General features: G+C 35.3%; 1 protein-coding gene across 3 annotated transcripts; it reads right to left on the reverse strand.

Annotated features, from left to right (window-relative positions):
• Positions 1-836: 836 nt before the first annotated feature.
• Positions 837-27,717, reverse strand: LOC149547090 (uncharacterized). 3 transcript variants are annotated; one of them, XM_089791506.1, is made up of 10 exons: positions 27,546-27,717; positions 27,313-27,396; positions 27,104-27,222; positions 26,101-26,256; positions 8,227-8,360; positions 7,248-7,443; positions 6,812-6,943; positions 6,506-6,688; positions 1,381-1,565; positions 837-1,242 (listed from the first exon to the last, which is right to left on the reverse strand). In XM_089791506.1, exons 1-10 carry the CDS (start codon positions 27,596-27,598, stop codon positions 1,045-1,047), a joined length of 1,440 nt encoding a protein of 479 aa, XP_089647632.1. In that variant the 5' UTR covers positions 27,599-27,717; the 3' UTR covers positions 837-1,044. The 3 variants fall into 3 exon arrangements, with proteins under 3 accessions (XP_089647632.1, XP_089647633.1, XP_089647634.1); XM_089791508.1 differs by having other exon boundaries at positions 1,031-1,260; positions 27,546-27,695; XM_089791507.1 differs by lacking the exon at positions 26,101-26,256 and having other exon boundaries at positions 8,227-8,345; positions 27,546-27,695.

Raw genomic sequence — 27,717 nt, forward strand, 5'->3', positions numbered from 1 at the left:
GATTGGAAGGCCTCAAACAAAAGCCAACAACCATTTCAAAAGAGATTTAGTATAAGTCCAACTTGAGGTAAAGTTTGTAAACTTGTCATAGACTACCTATTTATTACCAAACCATGAATACTAGAAAGAAAAACAAGTAGAGAGGTTAAAAAAATTACAGTGATAAAACTAGATAGGGAAACATAATGGGTCATAGGAAAATAAATACGAACGATAGAGGGAGACGAAGTGAGAGAATTATAAATATATATCAGGTGATAAATAGAGAATGGAAAGATACATAGGGAGAAAGGAATGCCTATATATCTGAAAATAAGAGAGATATAAAGATGGGAATAGGATAGTATATAGTGAGAATTTATGAATAACTATTGAAGAACATCATTAAAAGTATACAAGACTATCGACTTAACTCTTGCACTGGGTATCCATCCACACAACGTATATAGCTATCATGAAAATTATGTTCATGTTAATACTTTTGTTTCGTAACCACATGACCATAGTTTTAGACATGCCCAAATTCAAATGTGACTGGCTTTATGATCTTAGTGCCATATTCTATCATAAATGAACCTAATTGTTCCCAATGGCATGGACATCTTCAATGTATATATTATTTTTTACTATGTATATTTTATCTTCTGTTAACATACATACTTACACATATATGTTTATGTATCTAATTTTCAATTAGAAAATAAAAAGTTACTCATTTGCAGGTACAAATATAATTAGATCTCTCAAGTGGAGTTATAAATATACATTCATCTCCCACAGAACAACCCGCTCATATCATCCACACGCGTGTAAACCAACACTCAGGGGAGCAGCTCTTATAAAGAAATATTTATATATATATGTATGAATATAATGGGATTTGCCTCTACATTAATTCCACTATGAATATAATGGGATTTGCCTCTACATTAATTCCACTATGTTCTAAGGTGCTTCAAAATTATGTGACAGTATTAATAAGATTTATAACACCACGGATAGAAAAAAAAAAAGGAACATTATGCGCATCTTTCCAAATATATGCTAAGTTTGTGTATTTTGACTCTCTTCGTCACAAGAATACAATTCAAGAAACATGACTTCCATTTCGAATATTTCAGCTATGTGATTCCCTATGAACTTCCCGTACTTCTTGTAATTATCTTTGTGGGCAAAATCAAGCATCTTGAGCCTCCGAGATGGAGGCACTGAATCCGAGGATAGATACTTGATTAACAAATCCTGCAACAAAGGTCATCACTTCAAGAATACCCAATAAATTCTAACAAGAAAGCTGAAAATGGCTGCTTTGAAATGAAATAAGTAATATATATATAATTTATTTCGTGCAAAGTGTTATGAGCTTAAATCTGCGTATACCTTTGCAATGTGATAGACATGTGATCCTTCACTTGCCAGCGCATGTTGAAATATAAGTTTCCAGTCCCTTGCCTCAAAATTAGAATACAGAAGCTGCATAGGAAACCTCATCAGCCTCTGAAAAGCCAAAAGCTTCACCCTCTTGTCTTGATCGCGGATCTTCAGGAACACTGTATACAATAATTCTTGAAAAACAACACTATCAACAGTCAAACTCATCTTGCTTTGTTGAAGATTAGTCCATAATCAAGAATGCAATTCAAAACATAGCTTTGAGCATTTTAAGAGACATTTCGCAGGTAATATTCATTCACATTCGTAATAAAGCAAGCATTGTAAATCAGGCATGAAAATACACAAGAACATGCAAAAAAACAAGAAAATATTGTTTAGCTGTATCTGAAAGAAGTAAAAAGAGAACTTAGATGATGCTATGATGCGTGATGGTCCCTTAAACTCAAGTAACCTTGTTTGGTCCATTGCCACCCTTCTTGCTCTTCCATTATGGTGTAGGTCCCAATGTCACGGCTAAAGAATGGAGCTACGCTCCCCTCTAACCCACTGTACTGGGTACATCAGCAGATAATTTCTTACCAGGGTTCTTTTTGCTATTGGATTTGAACTTATCTTTTGTCCAGCAAACTCGTTTTCTAGAGAAGTTATTACTGCATATAAAAATTTGAAGTCTTTTACTTCTATCCGGCAAATGCCTTCGGAACATTGCAGAGGTTAACTCCACAGCATAAAAATCTATAGTCTAGTCTGTCTTACTAATAAACTACTGCCCATTGGAGATGTTTGATTTTGAAGCTTCTTTTCAGAGCTGGAATCTTGCTTTAAAATGGTGGAGCTGCTACAGTTTAGGCATTGGAATTCTAGCTATGGATAAATGGATGGGCTGCCACTATGCAGCAGCAACTATTCAATGAAAGATATATAACTAAAACATATTTTCTTTCTTTCTTTTAAACATTTCCCTCTATATTTATATTAACTGTTTACATGTTATAGTTAGTTTTAGAAATTTATATATTTGAAAATTACAATTTAATGGACTGACTCTTAGTTTGAATGGTTGGTAGGAAAGTACTAAGACTTCGGGTTCTTCTCATGTAGACTCAATGAGTGTGGCTCGTCGGCTGCTGTGATCATCACTAGGAGACTAGTCTTGCCTCATCTGGCCCCATTTGTCCTCCAACTTGATAACAAATAAACTTGAGATGAGTTGTAGGGATATCTTTGGCATATCAAAATAAATTAAATTTTAATGTTCATTAAAATAAATTAAGACACGTAATAAAACATAAGACCTGTTGTGAGCTTTTCACGCCATTACTACATTGCAAATGATGACCCCCTCTTTTCACTTTGCAGTAGGACTAGTGGTCTTAGGTGGTCTTGGTAGTGATTCTCAAGTCTCCAAATCTAACAGATGAGTTTGAGTTTGAACTTTGAACAACTTTGGGCATCATAGTCCATTCATGAAGCCAAAAGAGGAGAGCGAGATCTACTTTTCAAGAATTTAAAGGTAAAAAGGACAGTGTGAAACACCATTGATGGTGATGGCCATGAAGGTTGTGGTGAGAAACAAATAAACGAGTGAGTGAAATTCAAGTCTGATTTAGATTATAAAGAAGGCATGAAAAATGAGATGAAAATGGGCAAAATCCGTGGCAAATGAGAATTTCAACATTCAGATCAGAGGCAATTCTCACCGAGATCAGAGGTAAAAATGATCACCAAGGTCCTCTTTTCCATGAAAAAGGGCTAAGCAAACTGAGGTTTTAGTTGAGGGAGTAAGAAGCATGTTTGAATTGAAAACTTTTCCCTTTAGATAATCTTGAGAACAGGTCAGATTCCTACCTTGTCTCAGGATTCATGAGCACTAACATTCAAAAATCTTGGCCCAAGTCAAGGCAAGATTCTAAGTGGCTAAAGGGAAGAATTCAAATGCTAAAACAATGAAAAGATAATGGAATGGGTAGCAAGACAATAAATCAAGGTGAATATAATGGTTTAACAAATGCAAGTCCATGCCAAAAGCCCAACAAAATCAGATTAAAAATGAGAAGAGAACAACACAAAAGGGCAAAAATAGAAGTTCAGGTAGAATCAATGAAGTCTTTGGGACATGTAAGATCAAATGAAGGAAAAAGTAATCCCGAGAGGATGTTGAAATCCGACCATTTCTCAGGATTCTCAATCTTGAGAATCTCAAGACTCTGCCCCCTTCATCTTGTAAAACATCTCAAGAATCCTAAGAACCCATCCAAGCATAAAGGTCATTCAATAAAAGATTTCAAGTTTGTGTTGATAAAAATGGTGAAAAACAAAGACTTGAGATTGGTGAAGTTTTGAGGGATAAGGATCCGATTTTTGAGCAAGGAATGGATTGAAACAAAAAAGATGAGCTTTAATCAGGCATAAATGCAGATCGCTGCCACAAAACTATGAAATGGAGCTTAGAAGGCTGGAAGAGGACTTTGAAATCAAGGTAAAAGCAGGAATAATCCTGAAATAGGGCCGGATTCCGACCCATGCTAGGATTCCTAATATGGAGGATCCCATTTTTCCACCATGGTATTTTGAGGTGGTGAGTTTGGATATTAAGAATAAGATGTTGCCCCCTCCGCTACAAAGGCAGGTCGGGCAGCATGAAGGAGGCAAAGAAAAAGTTACAATCTCAACATAGGGACAAGATCTGCCCTTTGTCAAGATTTTCAATCTCTAAAACCCTGAATTTCCACCCAATTTCTTGGCAAACTTCACCTCCTTTGGCATTGTGGCATTGAAAGATAAGATTTCCGAGGTGAAAATCAGAAATTATTCTCCCGAATTGAGATCAGATCTTGGATGCAATAGCAAGGAATATCAAACGAAAACATGTGTAAACCTAAGCCCAAGAATCAAGATCGAAAGCATGAGATTCAAGTAAAATGGTCTGAAAATGGATTGGCAGTCAAGTTCAAAATTAGAATAAGTCCTATCACTAGGTTGGAATCCGACTTCTTGTCGGGATTTTTAATCCAGACAACCCTAAATAATTGCTAGCCTATAAGCTTCAATTAATATTGAAACCAAAACTGCAAATGAGTATCCTTGATCAACTTGACCTTGAGGAGATTATATAAAAGGTAATCCATTGAAATCTAATCAAATTTAGAAGATCAGGGCAGATCAATGAAAGGATGAAGATTAGAGATTCAAGTTAGAAATGGTCATGATATAACAAGAGTTGAACTCTGGAATCTTGACTTGAATCTGAAATTAAGAATGTTAAAGTTTCTTTCATCTAAGCATTATGTTGAAATCATGATTTGAAAAGATTGTTTTATCTTGGCAACTAGAGAAAATAATCAAAACCTGCATCTCCATTGTAAATCCATGTTTACTTTGAAAGATCCAGCTACATGGAAGACTTCATCACTTCAAAAAGATCAAGATGAAGGCATCGAAAGAGACATCGTTTGCGAGCACAAGCAATTTCAAAACCTTGGCAATGAGAAGATTTTCAGAGGAAGGAGAAAATTTAAGAAGATGAGGCAATTTGGGAATATGTTGTCATAATTGGACAATTGATAATGTTGAGTATCAAGAGATACATCACCAAAGAATCTATTAAGTCTTTAAGGCAACCGAAATTAAGGTGGCACCCACCCATCTTTAAACAATCAAAGGGCTACAGTAACACGTGTTTAAGCACATTCAATCATATTATGCTAGGTGTACATGTGGAAGACATCTAGTGCCTCTACCTTAACTATTTCCTCATTGACTTTCAAAGGCATTGTAATTTTTCATTTTGGCTCATGAAGTGCCTTCATGTAATTGGTTGAGCATTTAATAATTGTAGCAAATTAGGTAGATTAGGGCTTTGTTGATATAATTTTGGCCCTTGATCTTGAAGTGATCCTGGCCTTCATTGCAAATTAACAACTATCAAAGACAAAGGCGCCCTCATTTGTAACTCAATAGATTGAGGAGATTAGAATAGTTTTAGAGTAGAGTAGAAGGAGACATGTTGAAATTGTTTCAAAAATGCTATCAGAGTAATTATTGATTCATTGTTGGACTTCATGGTGGATTACTTGTATTGCTTTCGAGTATTGCATGGTTTCTTCATTCCCTCACTTAGAGTAGATTTTGTTCCATGTTGATTAAAAGTAGTGTTAGTTGAATGGAAGTAATTTTGATGTATCTTTGGCAAATGCACTTAGACCAAATTACTTAGAGTAGATTTTGTTCCATGTTGATTAAAAGTAGTGTTAGTTGAATGGAAGTAATTTTGGATGTATCTTTGGCGAATGCATTTAGACCAAATTACTAGCTGCTTATTGATTGTGAGTTTGTCTTGCGTGGTCGAATGACATATGTATGAACTTAACTTCAATTATTGCTTGTACACTGATATGCATTGAAGGATGGTGTTAATGCAATGGTGGTACTTTGAACATCTTACATATACTTTAGGAGATTGCATTAGCTCGGTTGATGTTGATGGCTAAACTAAGACTAGTAGAATCACAAAGACATCCAAAACTTCTTGCATTCTAAGAGAAGATTAACTTTCTAAGCTCTTTCCTTTCATAGTTTGGTTGGCAATAACTAGGAGGAGTTGATATCCATTGAATGAACAGCGTAAATCCCTTTGTGATAACCAGCATATCACATCATAAAACTGATTGAAAGTCCACATGTAAGAAGGAACCTTGAGGTTGTCTCATTTGATCATACAACCCATATACACTGTTTGGCATATGACCATCCTTATTCAAGAGAGAGTTTGATATTTGGTGTTTCATCCCAAAATATCGAAGTATTTGATTCTATATGTTGTGGTGGAACGAAACTCACATCAACAAGACCAATAGCTCAAAAAAACTGTAAATTTTTAACTATGACTTTCAAATAAAATTAGCTGTACAGCGACATAATACCTCTATGTTATTGCCTAGTTTTGGTTTGTTTAGTTTGATGCAAAGGAAGTGTGAAATTCTCATCTAGGTTTGGACAGCCTTATGACTTTGGTTACAAAGTTAAGAATGGGAGCAATTTTCCAAATTTCGTTACATTTGCCATTAAGAAAAATATTGAAACAATGTTGATTTAAAGAAAACTGTCTCACCTTTTTCATCCACTTCTGGAGGCTCAAACTGCAGTAAAAGTTGAATAGCAGATCGCCTCACTCGTACACTTGAGTCACTGAGAACACTAGTCATTACATTGTAAATGGCTTCTGCTGGCCATATTTTCATAGCACCATGCTCGATTATACCACTTGTCATTTGCAATCTGATTTTCCCCAACACTGTTTTCCAAAATAGAATATTCACATGTGAGTTATTTAACCAACCTAATATGCAGGAAAATCAATGCTCTAGCCCTTGGTAGCTAATATTTGAAGGTAGCATATTCATTGTGGAAGACTTACAAGCTAAGCATTCAAGCCTCACAAGAGCTGAATCTGTGTAAGGATCAACTAGTTTTGATGCACAAGTGGTTACTATAGTCAGAGAGCTTGACTTATAGACTATCTCAAATATTTGCAATGCTGCATGTATTGCTACATGAAAGAAAGCTCAATCAGTAACTTTTTCATTTAGTGTGTGCAAAAAAATCCACATTAGTTATGCTGACAACTCCACAATGGAGGTTAGGAATGTATCGTGTAAAGAGCACAAATCCATTCGCAAAGTTCCAACTATCTTATAGAAGTCATTGGACAACTTTCCTACTGATTGAATATAAGATTAAGATGAATGAAATCAAGAGGCTAAAGGTCAACATGCACATTTCCCTCGATAGGATGCATGTGTTGAGATTATCGTGAGCATCAAATCAGGCATGGAATGCTGAAGCTTTCTTACCAATTTTTTCAGCACTGCCATTGCTTGAATCAGGGAAGAGAGTGATTGATTCAAGGAAACTTCTCGCAAAGCATGGTTTTGCAAGAAGTTGTAGAAGGAATTTCATTGGAGCTTTCTGAAGAACAGTTGGACCTTTTGATAGAAAGAAGGATATAATTTGATGTAGCACTGTAGCCAAGCAGGCATCCCAGTCATCCTGAATAGGAAGCACAAAGAAGGCGTCATTACTTAAAAAGGGAAGTATATAAATGTCCCAAAAACCAAACTAGTTATATTAATTGTATAATCGATAACTTAAAGAGATGCCTCAAGTGTCTTTTGAGAATGCAGAAAATCTCATACAAATATTTCATCATAGGATTACTTGAAACCAGACACACATAGACAAGAGGAACAGGATGAAGGGAGTGTTTTTGTTCAGAATATAAAAGCTCAGATAGCCTAACTTCTAGTTCAGATTGGTTTGTGACCAACAAAACAGGATTTGAGAGCATATCTGTACTGTGTCTTGGACTAAGGCAGAATAATACATGGAGCCTAGAGACTATAATAAATGCATCTGTAGTGTGTCTTGGGCTAACTTGAAAAACTAGTTACTAAGGACTATAGCCGACCGCCATGTCAAGTAAGGAATGGATTCAGTGATGAAAGGCACAGTAGTGACAACCATATGCACCATTTAACATCTTCAAATCTAATTGATCATTGTGATGTTTGACACAAATAATTTGTCAAACAATATCTTATAATTAATTATAATTCTTTAAAAGCCTTATAATTCTCCTTGTATCCTGTTTCATTCATTTCCTACACTCTCAAATCAAAACATTTAGTCTTCTATGTTCTATATTTTTTTTTCAGCGAGGCATGTATTCTGATAATAACGAACAGTTATACTCAAAAATCTAATTTATGTATCACAATATTATTACTAGGGAAAATATAGTCCTATCAAGTTGAACGAAAAAATAATTCTGACCTCATTTAGCTGCTGAAGATCTTCCAATAACTTCCAGGCACCATCCCAAAAGATCCCATCTTGACACAATAATGGCATTAACTTTGAGCCAAACAGGTCCAAAAAGAGCTGAAATCCAGCTTGAACAATGAACACTTGATAGCTGTAAGTTTGGAACAAAAGACATTCAAAATAGCTGAAAAGAAGAGCAAATGATCTAACAAACGCATCAGTGTTTGGCTTGAGAATGTAATTTGGTATGATTCATTAAGATTTCAACTCAAAACTATTGTTGTTCATTTTGATTTTGCACTATAAACTGCTAAGATCCCTGTGAAATTTGGCTTTTAGTAAAAAAAAGTTCTTTGGCAACCCCTCAGAAGTACCTCGAGAGCTGCTTTGAGAGATTAATTCCCCGGTCATATCCTCAACTATAAACTATTGATCAAATTTCAGCAAAGGGCCGTTTCTTTATGAAGATATAATAATGAATTTAAGACTTCTATATTGCAGGCTGTCATTTGTAATACAATTCCTTGGTTCGCACAAATATTTATATTTACAGAGCCGTAATACAGTGATTACATATCATGACCATGCTGGACAAGAAATTGCAAAATAGGGTAATGTCAAAAGTCGGTTTTGCAGACACGGATTTAGTTTTAACCTCACTTCCAAACTGTAAACTAAACTAAACTTTGCGAACCCGCCTTTGCCCAAAGAAGATAAATTGGGCATCATTGTTAATGTTAAAGGAAATTAGATCTGAGGTAAAGCAATGAAATCTTCTTTTGTTGTCAATGCTGAAAATACTTATGTATGTTTTCTTGATCTCAAGGTTTGCTTGAATCTGAGTTTCCAGCCAGATAGTATTGTTCTGAAACTTCAAGTAATAAATTATAATACTAATTACTATTCTTTGTAACAGGTGAATGCAGATATATCAGACCGAAGGTAATAACATGAATTGTTGATATGTTTCCAAGCGATCATGACATTGTGATTATATATGATGTAATGTTTCCGAACAGAAATAAATGTATTCAATTATTTTTGTGTAACGGGCCGATTGTTTAATTTAACTCGGACCCAAATTTAATTTTTGTCACAGTAGTTTGTGTCGCCGTCGGCTAATTTTTGTACACCCTCGGAAAGCTTTTCCTGATGGGTATTTAAGCATGGCTCGTAGTAGTCGATAGGTATGCTTTTGGAATTTGATCTCTCTGTACTGCGGATTCCTGTTGGAGTTCAGCATTGTTCGCCATTTCGGAAGTGAAAGACCTTCCCTATCTGGCTTGCACGGTTTCGGTGGGAATCAACCCTCACCCTATTCTGTCGGTGTTCATCTAGTTTGTATCTGGCAATTGGAGTGCTCTCATTATTTGCAAATACATATCAATCTGTGAATGTTCATCCAAATTGGTACGGGCATTGCATGTTGTTTACATTATTATTTGCCATTAATTAAATAATATCAGTTGATGTTTATGGTGTACGACTCACTTCCCCTCCTCTACCTACAAATCACACTATTAAGAAGTCACTGTTAAGAAGTCAACTGTTGTTGCTCGCATTCACTTTTCAAATCCGTACGAACACCCACTACAATGTACGACTTCATACTCTGCCATTCCGTACAAACCCCCCCTCACTTTCCTGTCGTACAACCTTTGTTCCCACCGTACAAACATTGGTCTCAACGTACGGTCAGTCACCATACAAGTATCTTACCGTTCGGACTTTGGCACACTGTACGAGTATCATACCTAGTCACCGTACACTGAATTGTCCAAACCCACCATACGGACATTGTTTCCTACTGTAAGGTTATCTTCAGTGCTTCCAATTTACTCGCCCCCTTTTGCACATTGCTAATTCAATCGTCGATTGGAAGTGATTAGTATCCAGCCTACACATTTTAGACCGTACGGCCTCAATTCAGGAATTGGTGCATTGATTAAAAGGGATTATAGTAGGTACGGTACATTTCAGATGAACACGGATGGTTGTGACTTGTGGAGTGACATGACCCTACAGGCCCTTGCTTGAATCTGAGTTTCTAGCCAAATAGTATTATTCTGAAACTTCAAGTAATAAATTATAATACTAATTACTATTCTTTGTAACAGGTGAATGCAAATATATCAGACCGAAGGTAATAACATGAATTGTTGATATGTTTCCAAGCGATCATGACATTGTGATTGTATATGAACACGGATGGTTGTGACTTATGTAGAGATGTGACCCTACGTGCCCTTTGGGCCCTTAGGGTCATGTCTCTCCACAAGACACAACCCATAACCAATATTAGTTATGTTCCATCTTGCAAATTACAATCGGTGGATAACATGTTTAAAGAGCTCGATCATAATCGACGCTTGCAATTTCTCTTGCACATAATCTGCAATATGAAACAATGACAACATAAAGACTCACGATTTGTGAGAACAAAATTACCTCTGATGATTCATATAGGCTGTGATACTACCACAGTGGGATCGCTGCATTATAACGGAGATACACCAAATTGAATCATTTGTACAATCAACTATGAAATTTCAATATACACAATGTCTGTAGAGATACACACACACACACATGTATATGAATTTCTTTCTGAGCAACAATCTAATATTACATATCCAACAGATACTACAAATTCAACACTCCCTATTAGGGAGGGAGTATATGACTAGCTCACAAATGATGATCCAGGTTTATCAATCTTAGATTAAAATGCTTATCAACACACATATCCTAGAAGGATATTAGATATCTGATCTTTGGCACATTTTCCGGGACAATTTTTGGGTAGAGTCTATTAGATGTCCATCTTGATCTTAAGAATTATAATCTCTGTTTCATTCCGAAACTAAGGTAGTCTATCATAACTCACTTCATTGTCAAGAATTTTGACACAGACCAAGACAGCAAGTTCTTGCAGTCTTTATCATGACAATGGATCAAGAAACTCAAAACACAACACAAGTAGTATCATGACTTTTGGCTCATTCCGGGACAATACTAGAAGTCAATCATGATACTTTTGTTATCATACTATCCAAGCACATCCTGGGACAACAATTTAATGAAGTCTATGATAACAAGTCAATCTATTGTTGAGATCGCAATAGAGACCTAACATCTAATAAAGTGAAAGATCGTCATCTTTCATAAAACGCGTGTACAAAACTAACTCTTTAAAACAACAACAATAAATATATATATTTATACAAAATTGAGAGTTTATCTCAAGAGTTTCAATTATAGTTTTGTCATACCAATTTTTTGATGCAGTGCAAGGTAGGAGAATCCCCAGAGGAGATGTCCCAGCCCCCAGCTATACAACCACGCAGCGGAAACACAATACCAAGAAACAACAATGCAAAATCTAATACCAAATTATAATAATATATTTATAAAATAAAACTAATTAGATGCAATGTGTCGTGTTGTAAGGCCTTCCCGGTTACAGCTAAATACAAAGCAAGTAATAGTTTTGCAAGATCCCTCAAGATCCAACCCAAATACTAGCTAGTCCAGATTCACACTCTAGTAGAAACCCTCAAAGAATATCTCAACTTGTGCTCGCAAGCCAACCAAGCAATCTCCTTGTTTTCCAAGCCGCAACTACTAGCTCTTCTCCAAATTCGCTCTTCCAAGCTCCTCCACTTCTCCACAATGGATGAATAATGCCTAAAGGCTTCCCCCCAACCCCTACTTATACCAATCTAAGCCACAAGTCGGCCTAGAACACAAATTAAATACAAATACATAAATTAAATGCCACAAGTCGGCCAACAACAACAATTAAATGCCCAAAATCGACGTCTTAGTAAAATTGTGATATCTCCTAGCTCCGAATGAATTAAAACTCAAGCTTCGAACTATAGTTAGTACTCTAGGCCCTCTTCAATCCTTGAAATTTGCATCCTCTAACTCATTGTAGAAAATAAGTTATACGGCCTGCAACAAGCACCAAATTCCTAAGCAAGGCCGAGCTCCTCCCAAACCATGCCGAGCAACCAAAGACCATGCCAAGCAACCAAAGACCATGCCGAGTAACCAAAGACCATGCCGAGTTCCCAGACCATGCCGCGCTGACAATGTATGCCGAACACCAATATCTACCAAGCTCCACAACACTTAACCAAAATCCTTCCAAACATGCAGGATTGCAAGCAAACCCAAGATGCTCTTGCATCATTTTTCCTCTAAAGTATTCAACTTTTAACTTTGCAAGAGGTTAGGTGAATATGTCAGCAAGCTGCTCTTCAATGCTTATGTATTCTAGCTTGATGACACGTCTATCTACCATATCTCTGATGTAGTGGACAGGTATCTCTATATGCTTTGACCTGTTATGGAAGACTAGATTCACAAAGAATTTGCTACAACTCTGATTATTACAATGTATAACTATAGGCTTTAGAGGTTTTTCAAATAGTCCAACCAACAACTTCCTTAACCATAGGGCTTCTCGTGCTCCCATAGATGCAGCGTTGTATTCTTCTTTGGTGGAACTTAGAGCAACAAAAGATTGCTTCTTACTAAACTAGGATTGTTGTCAATCAAGATTGGGCCTATAGCAAGATGCAAAATATAGCTATCTTGTTGAATCATTGAAACTCTCTCGGGTGGTGGGTTGTCCTAAAACGACAAATGAATCTCCAAAAGCTAGGTCAGTTCCTAAATAGTGATCACCTAAAACCTAAATTGTATGTGGGAAAAGAGATGAGAAGTGAATGAAAATCACTGATACTAAACCTAAATGAGGTGATACACCAATGATTTTTATGCAACTTTAATCAAATCAAAACAACTTACACATAACACGAATGATTCACAATACTCAGACAAACATGCAACTACAAAAGTGATTCTATGCAAGGACCCAGAATCTTCTGCTTTGAAAGGAAAACGTAGGTTTTACCAATTTTTTGCAAAAAGAATAAGGACACAAACAAAGACCTACAATTACAAGTATCTAGATTCTAACATGCAATAAGGAATATAGCTTTAATGAAGGACGAACACAACATAAAAACAAAGAATCCACAATACTGCATGAAAATCAATGAGAAGCAACTGCCGGATTTGTATAACCAATGCTGAAAAAATCTCTACTACAAAGTTTTCTTACAATCAACTCAAAATTTGCAATGTGCAAAAAAAATCTGATCCCGAAAGAAGATACCTCATAATGAGGTGAATGTACAATAAATAGAGCTCAAAACCCTAATTTGGATATCATAAATATGCATCGAAAAAAAAACTAATCCAAACTATGAAGAAACCCCTAAAAACTACTCTCAACCACCTTTCCAACTGATAGCTAACTGGAAAACTGCCTCTAACTCCTCAAAATCATGCATAAAACCTAACTCGGATTTCAAAATCAACCCAAAAATATAACATGTGAAACTCATCAAAAATATGCAAAATATGCATAAAACAAGTTCTCATAATGAACTGCATGCAAAACTGGCCTTAACTACTCCATATCTTGCCAAAAATAGCACAAAAATGCTCTATCACTGCATGAAAAAACTCAAACTACCCTTAACTGAGAATGAACTTTATGTAACATTCAGTTGACTAAAAAGTCTTCCTATGCTAAAAATAAAACTCCTGAACAAACTAAAAGTACCTCACATTCTCAATCATATCCCTTTCATCTTGCATTTTAAAATAATTAATGAATGTCAAGTATTTTATAAATTTAACACTTCATATTATCAATTTTACAATTATATTATGCAAGGAATTGATTATTATTATTTTTATTTTATTAATATTAATCATTTAATCTATATTAAGTATATTAATATTGATAAATTGAAAATAATAATAAAAATTAAAACAATAATGAAAGTTATATGTGATATATGATTGTAAAATAAATGAATATCCCCTACATGGACCCGAAAGTTTATGAAATATAATAAAGGAATGTTAAAAGGCAGGCTTTTTGACATTTGCATGTTATTCTGAAAACGAATGAAGGAGGGGGGGTTTTAAGAACCTTTGCTGACATGGAGAAACTTTGTGATTTCTTCTTGCTCTACTCAATTTGAGTTGGATGGATATTTGCTTGTATTCAGGTCATGGCTGATGTACTTGTTGGGCAGTTTGTTGTGATTGGTGTTCTTTATTTTGTGGCACCATTTCTTCTAGCCGTGAGTGGGTTTCTTCACAAGTTTTGATCTTTGTTTTTTTTATGGCATGGATTTCATGCTGCTTGTCGTGAGCTTCATTGGGTTTCTTCATTCTATGAACGCCATATTTGCTGGTGTATTTGTTTCGTGGCTCCATTTCTTCTAGCTATGAGTTGGGTTTGCTACATTTCGTGGCTCTTGAACACCATTCTTTCTTGCTTTTTGTTGCTCGAATGCCATGAGGGTTCTTCATTTCGTGGCTTTGTGATGGCCAATTTTTTGATGCCATGAGCTATGGTATCTACTCTTTCATTGTCGGTTTGCTTCTGGTTTTAGCTATGAAGGTCTTGTCGTGTTCTATGACGTTGTAGCTTCATCACTCCTTCAAATTTGGGTTTCTTAGCTTATTGCAGCCGTGAGCTATGGTAACTTCTGTAAGTTCTTTTACCTCCGTTTATGCCATATGGTCTTCTTTTCCATGGTATTCTCTGCTGTAAGTTATGAAGTCTTACTCAATTTGTTATGAGATATCCATGTGTACTTGCTATATCAATCCTAGAAAATCCATCCTCCAAGTCATGATGTTCTAGTCTTTTAATGTAGCTCTATAATACAAGGGCTTTTTTGTAATACAACATGCCCCTATCATTCCAAAATGTTGAAAAACTTCACAACATGGCTTTTCATTGTTTTCAATAGACACTTGCCAAGATGCCATGTCATGACCACCCCTCTTATTACTTGTTGCTTGAAAGCTTTTTATAAATGCTTCAAGAAAATGTTCGAATCTTCATTCTTTATTTGTTGTTCTCTACTGTATGTACTAGGTATTCAAAAACATTCTCTACAGAAACATATTGAACATTTTCTACCAATACAACAATCATGAATATAAGATCCTATTCACCCTTCAGCTACAACTCAAGTAGCCTTTTTCACTGCACTTGCTAGTTTGTTATCCTGGAAAATACATATAAATGAAATGTTCCTCCTTCGTGACAGCATAGTATCATATTTATATTTCTAACGTAGAAGCCTACATACTTTCATTGTTTTGATTGTTAAAAATCATTGCTCTTTGAAACTTCTCCTATAGATACTCAATTTACTAGTATCCTATAGCATCTTGCACTTCAAACTCTGAAAATTGTGTTTACCTTAAAGCTCTTGTTAATTGCATCATAACAAACCCATAACTAATACTCCTTGTTTGAACAATTAAAATCGAATCTGGAACTTATTGATTCTATATTTTGATTTCAACTTGCATTTAAAAAATAATGATTACAAAATAGTTATGCACAATATATTTTTTGCTTGACTATAATAAATTCCAGTACATATTTGCTACTGAATCAACTCTCATGACTTCATGAATGAACATTTATTTGAGCATCTTCCTTGCTGATATAGCTTGTGGCTTTACTTAGTTTCATTACATATTTTGATCAGCAGATCTATATGGTTTAATATATCTTTTTTCTGATTTTCTTTGCCATAAAATGTGAGAGTTGACGCATCTTTTACTTTTTATGCAATGTAAGACGTTCTTTTACAAATATTTTCTCAACTTTGACTGGCTGATTTCTCTATTCACTGCCTGTTCTTTTCCCTCAACTTGTAAACTAAGAATTCCATATGCCCTCCATGATTCAACTGAAAGGTTTCAAACCTGTAATTTATGTATGTCCCTTTGACAATCTCCTCGTGTCTTCAATCTTCTGCTATGGTTCAACTAGAAGGTCCCATACCTGTAACATATGTGTGCCCCCTCAACAGTCCCCTTGTGTCTTCAGTCTTCACCTCTACATAATTTGACCAGAAGGTTTCATGCTTGTAGTTTATGCATGTCCCTTCCATAGTCTCCTCAGTCCTTCAGTCTTGGCCTCTACAAATCTCAGTTGAAAGGCTTCATGCATGTAACTTATGCAAGATCCTTCAACAACTTCAAACTTCATACCTGTATCTGCACATGAAACAAACTTATTAGCATAAAACCTACTTTGCTTTCAAATACTTTTTTTGCTTTTGCATCTTTTAATGTTTTTATCTAATAACCATGTTGTAGGAACATTAAGTAGTGTAGAGATAATTGGAATGGTTTCCATTGCTCAATTTGTATGAACCAACCCTCCTCCTTTACATTTTACAGGGCTATTCCCAGATGGGGATGCTTTCTCAAACCTTCTTCAACATTTAGATCAATGATCCTCCCATTCAAGAAATGGAGGCTCTTCCCCTTATTTCTCCAGTACTTTTCTATTTATGCAATGTGTTTATTCAGATATTATATTAGGAGCTGAGAATGCTTGTGTGGTATCTAAATACATTGTATTAAGTACTATTTAAAACTTGAACATATTGTACCTTATCAAAACAATTCTAAAATATATTTCAATAAAATGTACTATTTTGGTACTTCTATTGTATCTTGAATAAAAAATGATCAATTTTTCTTGTTAATTGAATTTTGTACTCTACATTCCGCATCCAAACCATTCTATAATATGTATGGTCAGCAACTTAAAACACCTAGCACAATATATAAGAAAGCATAACCTTGCAATTTAGAAGGTAGGACAAATTGGTAACAAGGATATCATCACAAATCCAAGACTGAAACAACATCTTGTGGTACTTTTCTAATCAGTAGAACATCAACCCAATCAAAATCAAAATATCCATGAAGTTGTAACTCAACTTTTTCATATTTCAATCTAAGTCCAATAGTGCCTCGTATGTACCTTAAAATGTGTTTTGCTACCACGAGATGAATCTTTTTGGGTTCACACATAAACTGACTTAGTGCATTTGTGGCATAAAAAATATCAGGATGAATGTTTACCAAGTACATTAATGATCCAATTATCTTTCTATAATATGTAAGATCAATGTCCTCAAACTCATGTGCCTCAAATTTGAGTTTATGGACATTTGTCCCCATAGGTGCAGATAGTGGTTTGCAGTCAATCATGCCAAAGCTATTCAATACATAAGTTGTATATTTTCCTTGATTTAGGAAAATGTATTCTCCCCTTTGTCTTGCTTCTAATCCCAAGTACTATAGAAGCCCTAAATATTTCATTTCAAATTTAGCTATGAGGTCTTGCTTGCATTTAATAATAAGATGGTCTTCACCTGTAATCAGAAGGTCATCAACATAGAGAACTAGTATTAACATATTTGCCTCTAATTTGTTGAAGTATATGTTAGAATCTGCTTCATTTCTTAAGTATCCTAATTTGGTAAGGTAGCTATCTAATCTCTCATACCAAGCCCTGGGGGCTTGTTTAAGACTGCAAAGAGCTTTCTTCAATTTGCATACATGTGACTCTTTCTTGTGGATAATAAACCCTTTTGGTTGTTCCAAGTATAATTCTTCATTGATTACTCCATTTAGGAATGTCGATTTTACATCCATCTAATGTACCTTCCGACCTTTGGATGCAACTATTGCTAGCATAGTTCTAACAAATGTGTATCAGGCAACTAGAGCAAAAGTTTCATCATAATTGATCCCTTCCTTTTGTGAGAATCATCTGGCCACAAATCTAGCTTTGTGTTTCTCAATACTTCCATCAGGTGCCTGCTTGATTTTGAATAACCATCTTGAGGAGATAACAGATTTGTCTTTAGGTCTTGGCATAATATCCCAAGCACTGTTCTTTATTATAGATTGATATTCCTCAATCATGGCATCCCCCCAGGGTTGAGATTTTAGAGTTTCTTCAACATTAGAAGATTCAAACTTAGCAAATTCATTTATGTGGGTAACATAACATGAATGATTCCTTTTGCTCTTGGTCTCTCTAAGCACCTCATCAGGTACCGCATTGTTTTCTTCAATCATTTTCCTTGCCCATAAGGGTCTTTTCTTGTTGAGTTGATTTGAATTTTCTTCAGGATTTGATATAGTGGGTCCATTATCTTCTATGCCACTCCCTGTCAATCATAGAACTTTCATCATTTTCAAGAAGGAATCATCATTAGATTCTTCTATATCTTTAGACGTTTTGAATGCAACATCTTAGTCAAACTTGACATCTCTACTGATTTCAATTGTTCTTCATCCTAGCAGATATACCCTATAGGCTTTAGAAGAATCACTATAGCCAATGAATATGTCTTTCTTCCTTGATGGCTCTAGTTTAGTTCTTTTCTCCTTAGGAATGTGAATATATACTGGACAACCAAAAATACGAAGATGACTTAGGTAAGGTTTGTTTCCTAAGAAAACTTCTTCAAGAGCTATGTTTTCTAGAATTGCATGAGCGCATCTGTTTTAAATATATACATCAATATTAGATACTTCAGCCCAGAATGATGTATGTAGATTTTGATCGTGCATCATTGCTTTAGTTGCTTCAATGATAGTTCTATTTTTTCTTTTTGCTACTACATTCTGTTGAGGGTTGTAAAGTACAGTATACTCCCTCTTAATCCCAACAGATATACAGAAATCTTTGAAGTTCTCGGAGATATATTCTCCTCCAATATCAAATCTTAGAATATTTATCTTCTTCCCAGTTTGGTTTTCAACTACAGCTTTGAAATCTTTAAATTTGAGTAGGACTTCATTCGATTTTTTTAATTTAAGAGAATATATCCACGTTTTCCTAGAATAGTCATCTACAAAGATGATGTAGTATGAATATCCTCCTAATGAAGGTACTGACATGGGTCCACATAGACTAGTATGAATAAGTTCAAGAATGCTCTTAGATTTGTGTTCACTAGAATGGAACGGAGTTTTAGGATTCTTTCCTAAAGCACATCCTTTACATATCCCTTCATGTCCATATTTAAGGTTGGGTAGACCTTTTACAATTTTCTCTGCAAAAGGTAATGCTCTAAAGTTTAAATGTCCTAGCCTCCTATGCCAAATTTCATTTGTCTTTTGAGTTTCATGATTTATTGCTAGGTATGTGGAATTACAAAGTTTGTATAAACTTCCTTCATTAATTCCAATAGAAATAGCATTTTTAGTGTTTGAATTCTTCATCTGGCACAATACGTTATTTTCTTGAAAAGCAATTTGATATCCTTAATCTGCTAGACCGGATATTGAGATAAGATTTCTTTTGATTCTAAGGACAAATAGAACATCTTCAACGTGTAAATTAATTCTAGTACATAAAAGTACTGAACAGGTCCCAATTCCTTTCACAGGATAAGTGGAGTTGTCACCTATTGTCACTTCTTCAGTTGAATATTCTTCAAGAGTCTCAAACTTATCTCTAAATCCGGTTATATGTCTGGAAGCTCCACTGTCAACTATCCAAGTGTATTTATTGGTGTTTATTTTGCTAGATAGGGCAAGGTAGACTAGTGAATATTTTTCATTCTTGTCTTCTACTTCCTTGACTTCAGCCATGTTTCTTCCTTTCTGGACAATACATGTGAGTATGTCTAAATTTGTCACATTTATAACATTAAACTTTTGACAAGTCTCTTTTCTTATAGGTTTTCTTCCCTCTCTTCCTTTTGAATTTCCCCTTTTTTACTACTTGAATTTATATGCAATGCTTGAATCTCTTCCTCTTTGTTAAAGATGATACCTCTTGAGATTAATCGAGCCTCTTCTTGGGTACATTCATTTTTGAGTATATCAAATTTGGGTATAGATGGATGACTAATGCACTAAATAAATGATTCTCATGATATTGGTAATCCTCTAAGAGCTATTAGAGATAATTTGACATCTTCAACATTGTTTCCAGTGGTAGAGGGTTGATCTCTTAGTTCAGAAATTTTGATGAAATAGGAGGTGATTGTATCTCCTTTGTCCATCTTGATGTTTAGAAGTTGTTGTTTTAATGTAAGCAATATGCTTGCATTGTTTATCTCCAATGTGTTTTGAATAGTTTTGAACACATCATAAGCATTTGTAAGTTTTGCTATTGATGGAAGAATATGATCTTTAACTCCATCAATAATAATTTTCTTGGCCTTATTATTTCGTTTTTTCCAAGTTGTTAATTTTGATTCATCTTTGGGTAATTCCTTGTTTTCCTCTATAAATGACTCCAATTCAAGTTCTTGGAGTATTGTCGTGATTCGAATTTTTCATGAAATGAAATTGGAGGCACCTTCTAGTCTATCCTCAACTCTGATATTGTTCACCATGATTGATTTAGTAAAGAAGTATTTCTGTGATTTTGGAGCAAATAAAATCACAGTTTGGTTCAAAGGTTTGTTCTACCAACTAGGCTCTGATACCATGTTAAAGCTCTGAGGTAGAGCAATGAAATCTTCTTTTGTTGTCAATGCCGAGATATACTTATGTATGTTTCCTTGATCTCAAGGTTTCCTTGAATCTGAGTTTCCAGCCAGATAGTATTGTTCTAAAACTTCAAGTAATAATACTGATTACTTTTCTTTGTAACAAGTGAAAGCAAATATATCAAACCGAAGGTAATAACATGAATTGTTGATATTTTTCCAAGCAATCATGACATCGTGATTATATATGGACACGGATGGTTGTGACTTGTGTAGAGATGTGACCCTATGTGCCCTTTGTAAGGCCACGTCTCTCCACAATACACAACCCATAACCAATATTACTTATGTTCCATCTTGCAAATTATACTCGGTGATAATGTGTTTGAAGAGCCCCACCATAATTAGAGCTTGCAATTTCTCTTACACATAATCTGCAATATGAAACAATGACAACATAAAGACTCACGATTTGTGAGAACAAAATTACCTCCAATGATTCATATAGACTGTGATACTACCACAGTGGGATCGTCACATTATAATGGAGATACACCAAATCGAATCATTTGTATAGTCAATTATGAGATTTCAATACACAATGTGTGTGTGTGTGTGTGTATACACATATGTATGTGAATTTCTTTCTGAGCAACAATCTGATATTACACATCTGACAGATGCTACAAATTCAACAGTTAATGCTTGCCATCCATAGAGTATGGAGGAAACTATTAACAAGTGATGTGGAGCAATCACAATAATGACAATAAAATAATAAACAACACAATTTACAAAGGAACAATATGGTAGACTACACCTGGCACTCCCTACTCTTGGACAGTGGCCTTTTATACCATCAAATGGTCAATACCAAAGGGAATTAGCCCCAAGAATTCTACAACACCCAATTCCTAAATCTTGTCTTGACACCCTTGTAATCTAGGGCTTCTCCAATCTCCTGTTAGAACGCACTCCTGCACCCAATTAGTGAATGATTCACCATCTAATAAACATCATAGAATGTTTCAAATCATAATATCCACCCTCTATTGGATAGATTGTTCACTGCTACACACTAGCCACCATCTTCACTATTTCTTTCACTGTTCTAGACCGCGACCGCTTTCAATCCCCACAATTCTACATGTGTAATGTTATTGGTTTATAATACAAGTTAGGAATGGTCATTCCATGAATATTAGGCTTGTATATTCATGGAATGATTCTTATTTTCCCTAAACCCTACTATAACAGAGACTTAAGAAAAAGAAATGTTGTTTCAAAACCAACTGGCGCACCACTAAATTTAGTGTAATATGAAACACGCTAAATAAACAATTAAGTAATTACTAAATCCCTATCAATGCATGAGAGTTTTGAATCACCAAATTGGAATTATATAAGCCAATCAAATTTTAAGCAACAGAGAGTTTTATTGTTTCTTGTTCGCCAATACATACACCAGTCTCATTTACTGTCCCCTAATAGAGACTCTCACCCCAATATATATAGATTCCTAAATAATATAACTGTCCAAAAACTAATTCAACCAACTTCATCGTTGGGTTGAATAGTTAGGTTTTAACAAAACAAAAAGCTTCCCTCTAATTCCTTAACTAACCGTTTATGTTTGAAAATTTGAATTTCAAAATCATAAGAGGCACACTACAAATTAATTGAAGAAATGCATTATGTTAATATCATTATAGGTGCCAAGATCCTCCATTTGATCTATTGACCCAATTTGTACAGTCCATCCACTAGATTTGCTTTGAAGGTCTTGAAAGTTTGCCTAGTCTTCTCCAAATTGATTGTGTGAGGTGCTCCTACACCATACTCCCCATCACAAAAAGAACTCTTGCCACAAGAGTTATTGGGTTTATACTTACTACTCACTGTAATTGCTCTAATGTTCAGGGATAACACACTCCCTAAAAGTGATCTACCTCTGCCTCAAACTTCTAGCATTCATACACAAAGAATTAGATAAAAACATAGTTGTAGTTGACTATCTTGATCCACAACTGTGTTGTTGCTGCACTCTAGATCCTTGAACAAACTGCATTTGTCTCTGCATTGTCATCATATCCCTTCATCTACCTGCCCTCTCAAAGGACACTTCACTGCTCCAACCAAAACAAAAGGTTGTTCAACCAGCCCTGTCACCCTTGGACTGTCCTGCCCCTTAACCTGGCATTGCTTCCAACCAATATCATAATGTGAAATACCTTGATCCTGCACTAGAACATCTCTGCCAAAACACATCAGTATAGATTCCTTATGACTCCTCATCAATGGATGCAACTTATACTTCACCTTTCCTTGTTGAACTACATATGTATTTTCATAGCCATCATGCATGACTCTCCTTGAACATTGCCAAGATCTTCCCAAAATGAGATGCCCACAAGTCATGTGCATGACATCACATAGTACCTTGTCCCTATAACTCCCAACTAAAAACTCAACCATCACTTGATCCTTAACCAACAAATTCTGATTCTCATTGACCCAAGTAGCATAATAAGGAGTAGCATGTGCAAAAGTTTTCAAATTCAATTTATTAACAACCTCATAAAATAACACATTATTACTTGCCCCTGAATCAATTATAAACTTGCATACCTTGCCTTGAATGAGACAATTTGATCTGAATATGCCTGGATCTTTTGGTATTTGATTGCTTCTTCCCATCAGTAAGCACTCTCCTTCTTTTGGAAGAAGTTCAATGGGTTCTTTCTGCCCATCCTCTCTTGGCTCTTCATCAACCAAGTTCACTCTTCTATCTCTCCCTTTGTCTTCTTGCCATTTAGGACACCGAAAGGACTAATGGCCTACTTCATTGCAAGTGAAGCATCTTCCTGTGAATACTCCATTTCCTCTTCCTCCACTTCTTCCACCTCTATAACCCCCTCTTGATTCTGAAAATGTTTTGTCCTTATCCTTATCATTGCTGCTCTGAAAATCAATAGTACCTCTTCCCCCTCTTCCTCTCATGAAAGATCCACCTCTATTGTTGCTTTGCTTCTCTTGCCTTCTCTTTATCTTCTCTTCATCCTTCAATGCTAACTAATAACATTCATCAACCGACCTCGGGGTAGCTAGACTAAGTTCATCCTGGATATTGAACCTCAGTCCCCCCATATATCTTGCAATCTTTTCTTCCATCTCTTCCTCATGATTCACTCTAATGTCAAGCTTGTGGAGTTCCTCAGTGTACTTCTATACATCCATCTCCTTTTGCCTGAAATTCCTCATCTTCTTGTACAACTGTACTCTATAATCTTTTGACAAAAATTTTGCCTTCATCTTGTCCACCATAGTATACCAAGATGTGATTTTGGGTCTACCATTCTTCCATCTATCTGCCTGGATACAATCCCACCACAACAAAGCATGTCCCTTCAACCTGGACTTTGCTATCTAACACTTTGTCCTTCTCTTCTATCCCTTCACACTCAAAGCAATTTTCAATTGCACCAAACCAATCTATTAGTTCTTCATCATCCATCTTCCCTCCATACATAGATAAGTCTATCCTTACCCTTCTATCTCCATTCCTTATTGCTTTTGCCAACTTAGCCATCCTTATTTCCTTAGGGTCGTCTTCTTCTTCTTCAGGTTCTTCTTCCTTTTCTTCATCCAATCTGATGCTCTTATCTTTCTTCTCTAGTGCTGACAGCCTCTCCATCATGGACTTTATCAATCTATCTTTTTTAGCATTCTCTTTGTCCCTTTGGTCTAATGATGCCCTTAACTTTTTATTATCTGCCACTTGTTCTTTCACTATCTTTGCCAGCTCCATATTTGTCAACCTTGTAGGAATCTCTTCTTCTCCCTTAGACATAGCTGCTTGATCAACTTGGTACAAAAATCTACTATAGGACTACTCCTCCCAAGATAGTTCAACTACAAGGGCTACTAAGGGATTCAAGAACCAGCGTCACAAGACCAATTACACTTCCACAAGACCTTTCCAGCTCTAATACCAATATGATTCAGAGCAATCACAATAATGACAATAAAATAATAAACAACACAATTTACAAAGGAACAATATGGCAGACTCCACCTGGCACTCCCTACTCTTGGACAGTGGCCTTTTATACCATCAAATGGTCAATACCAAAGGGAATTAGCCCCAAGAATTCTAGAACACCCAATTCCCAAATCTTGTCCTGACACCCTTGTAATCTAGGGCTTCTCCAATCTCCTGTTAGAACGCACTCCTGCACCCAATTAGTGAATGATTCACCATCTAATAAACATCATAGAATGTTTCAAATCATAATATCCACCTTCTATTGGATAGATTGTTCACTGCTACAAACTAGCCACCATCTTCACTATTTCTTTCAATGTTCTAGACTGCGACCACTTTCAATCCCCACAATTCTGCATATGCAATGTTATTGGTTTATAATACAAGTTAGGAATGGTCAGGTTTATAATACAAGTTAGGAATGGTCATTCCATGAATATTAGGCCTGTATATTCATGGAATGATTCTTATTTTCCCTAAACCCTACTGTAACAGAGACTTAAGAAAAAGAAATGTTGTTTCAGAACCAACTGGCGCACCACTGAATTCAGTGTAATATGAAACACGCTAAATAAACAATTAAGTAATTACTAAATCCCTGTCAATGCATGAGAGTTTCGAATCACCAAATTGGAATTATATAAGCCAATTGGATTTCAAGCAACAGAGAGTTTTATTGTTTCTTGTTCACCAATACATACATCAGTCTCATTTACTGTCCCCTGACAGAGACTCTCACCCCGATATATATAGATTCCTAAATAATATAACTGTCCAAAAACTAATTCAACCAACTTCATCGTTGGGTTGAATAGTCAAGTTTTAACAAAACAAAAAGCTTCCCTCTAATTCCTTAACTAACCGTTTATGTTTGAAAATTTGGATTTCAAAATCATAAAAGGCACACTACAAATTAATTGAAGAAATGCATTATGTTAATATCATTATAGGTGCCAAGATCCTCCATTTGATCTGTTGACCCGGTTTGTAGAGTCCATCCTCCAGATTTGCTTTGAAGGTCTTGAAAGTCTGTCTAGTCTTCTTCTCCAAATTGATTGTGTGAGGTGCTCCTGCACCAACAGGTTAAGTACCACATATTTGAATTTAGCATGCTTATAAACTTCAGTTTTTCAATTACTTAGTCGGCTGTTATTAGATCACTCTAAGATCACTTGATTTGGCCTTTATAGCCCTGTTTCTAAGCTGGTCTTGAACATCTCTTAGAAGCCCCTGATTTTGTTGTCATCATCATGACATTGTACATCTGATATCTTTAATAGATTACATGAAACTCTAGCGGACTCAAATGGTTCAATTCCAGGAGCAATCCTTTAATTAAAAAACAATTTAAGAATAGTAGTCAAACAACTGTAAGTAAATATTGTAGCGTATGGCAAATTAGCATTATCTACTAGATTTGTACAAAAAGATGATGTTTATATTCATATCTTTATCAAAGAAGGATACGTGAATGCGGATTGTTCATCAGATGCAGAATGTCAGGGGGCTCTGATAGGAATAAGCAAAACAGGAAGGCCAACTTGACAATTGAAGCTTCATTGTGCACATCTCCGAAGACAAGACCAATGTCTGGTTGACGAAAAATCATTATATGTAATAAACCTGAAAAAGTAAATTTACAACAAAAATGATCAGGTTAATCCTTTGTTAACGTGCTTCTGATGTCAGGACCCTCTTCCTGCTGCTTTTTATCAAAAACAAAAATATCAGTTGCAAACCCAAGCGATAATTTCCTTCAGTTGAGTGTTCTCAAATGCAGATGGGGATCAGGAAATGCGCAATCCAAAAGTCATTTTTATTTCAAGTATTGCAGCTACTAAAAGCACAATAAAATTATTTGAACATTAATTATTTCTAACTTTTTATGTTTTATTTATAATTATAAGTTCCTCTCTAACGACACCCTTTCTAATAAGTGATGCATATTTTGAATTTCCCCAGTCGTGATTTTCTATGTTCAATGTACAGTAATTCTCAGCATATGTCTTCGCAGTCTTCAAACATTATGTCCGAATCAGCAGCACGACATCTAAAGCCAAACGAATTTGCATTCCACTTAAAATTAGAAGTTCATTTCTAATGAAATCCCTTATTCAATATTTGATGTATATTTCCCTCAGCTCAAATTTTCATTTTCCTTGTTCGATTTATTGCAATTTTGAGCATATTTATTTACACGGACTTAATTACTCTTTGACTGAGTTAAAAATAAGTTTATATTTTATCTTTTTTCAACCGTAAGTCTGTGCATTCCTCAGCAACATCTATACCAAAATTTCAAACTATTATATTCTACCTCTTAAATACCGAACAATAGTTTCTAGAAATTTTATTTTTGTAGCAGAAAATAAATTTAAAACCTAAATAAACAATATTTTCTCGAACTGTTGAACATTCTAAGTTGAAATAACTTATAGTTAAGCAAGAGCAACAAAAAGCACATAAATACCTTCTATAAGTGGTTTTTTCGAGACGATCCACACGGCTACGGATTCGGTGGGTTCCTTTGCCTTTTTAACCATGGATTTAGAGCACTCTTGCATAAACTCGTTAAACGAAGATTCGCAGCTTCCAGAAAAGGAATATTAGCCAGTAAACAATAAATAATAAAATTTAGACATCGAAATAAATATTCTGTGTAAAACTGAATTCTCTTACAATTCACTCTGGAGAAGATCCAGAAATTGAATAATTTTCTGCATACGCTGTAATTTTTCCTTCGTGATCGGAATTTTAAAGTCACTGCAGAGTATTGGGAATAAAGATTTGGACTGCCAGGTCTTTGCAAATTAAATGTAGTGCTGATGCTTCAAAAAATATATAAAAATCCTCACGATTTAGAGCCTGTATTTCCAGGAGTTTACTTGTCCTAAAGAGCGCTGAAAAAATACCTGGACTGAAAGAGCTCATTATTAAGTTCTCCAAATAGGGATTCCTGCACCATCCTTTGAAAATTTGTGAGAAAACCAATGGATTTTCCTCTTTTAGTTTTTTAGTCGGGAAAGGGATATGAACTCGAATTTCCTCCCTATTGTAAAGTTTGGGCGGCAAACAACATAAATT

Source organism: Cupressus sempervirens, chromosome 7 (genome assembly GCF_028749045.1).
Source record: "Cupressus sempervirens isolate cs-2001-9-10 chromosome 7, ASM2874904v1, whole genome shotgun sequence".
Taxonomy (NCBI): domain Eukaryota; kingdom Viridiplantae; phylum Streptophyta; class Pinopsida; order Cupressales; family Cupressaceae; genus Cupressus; species Cupressus sempervirens.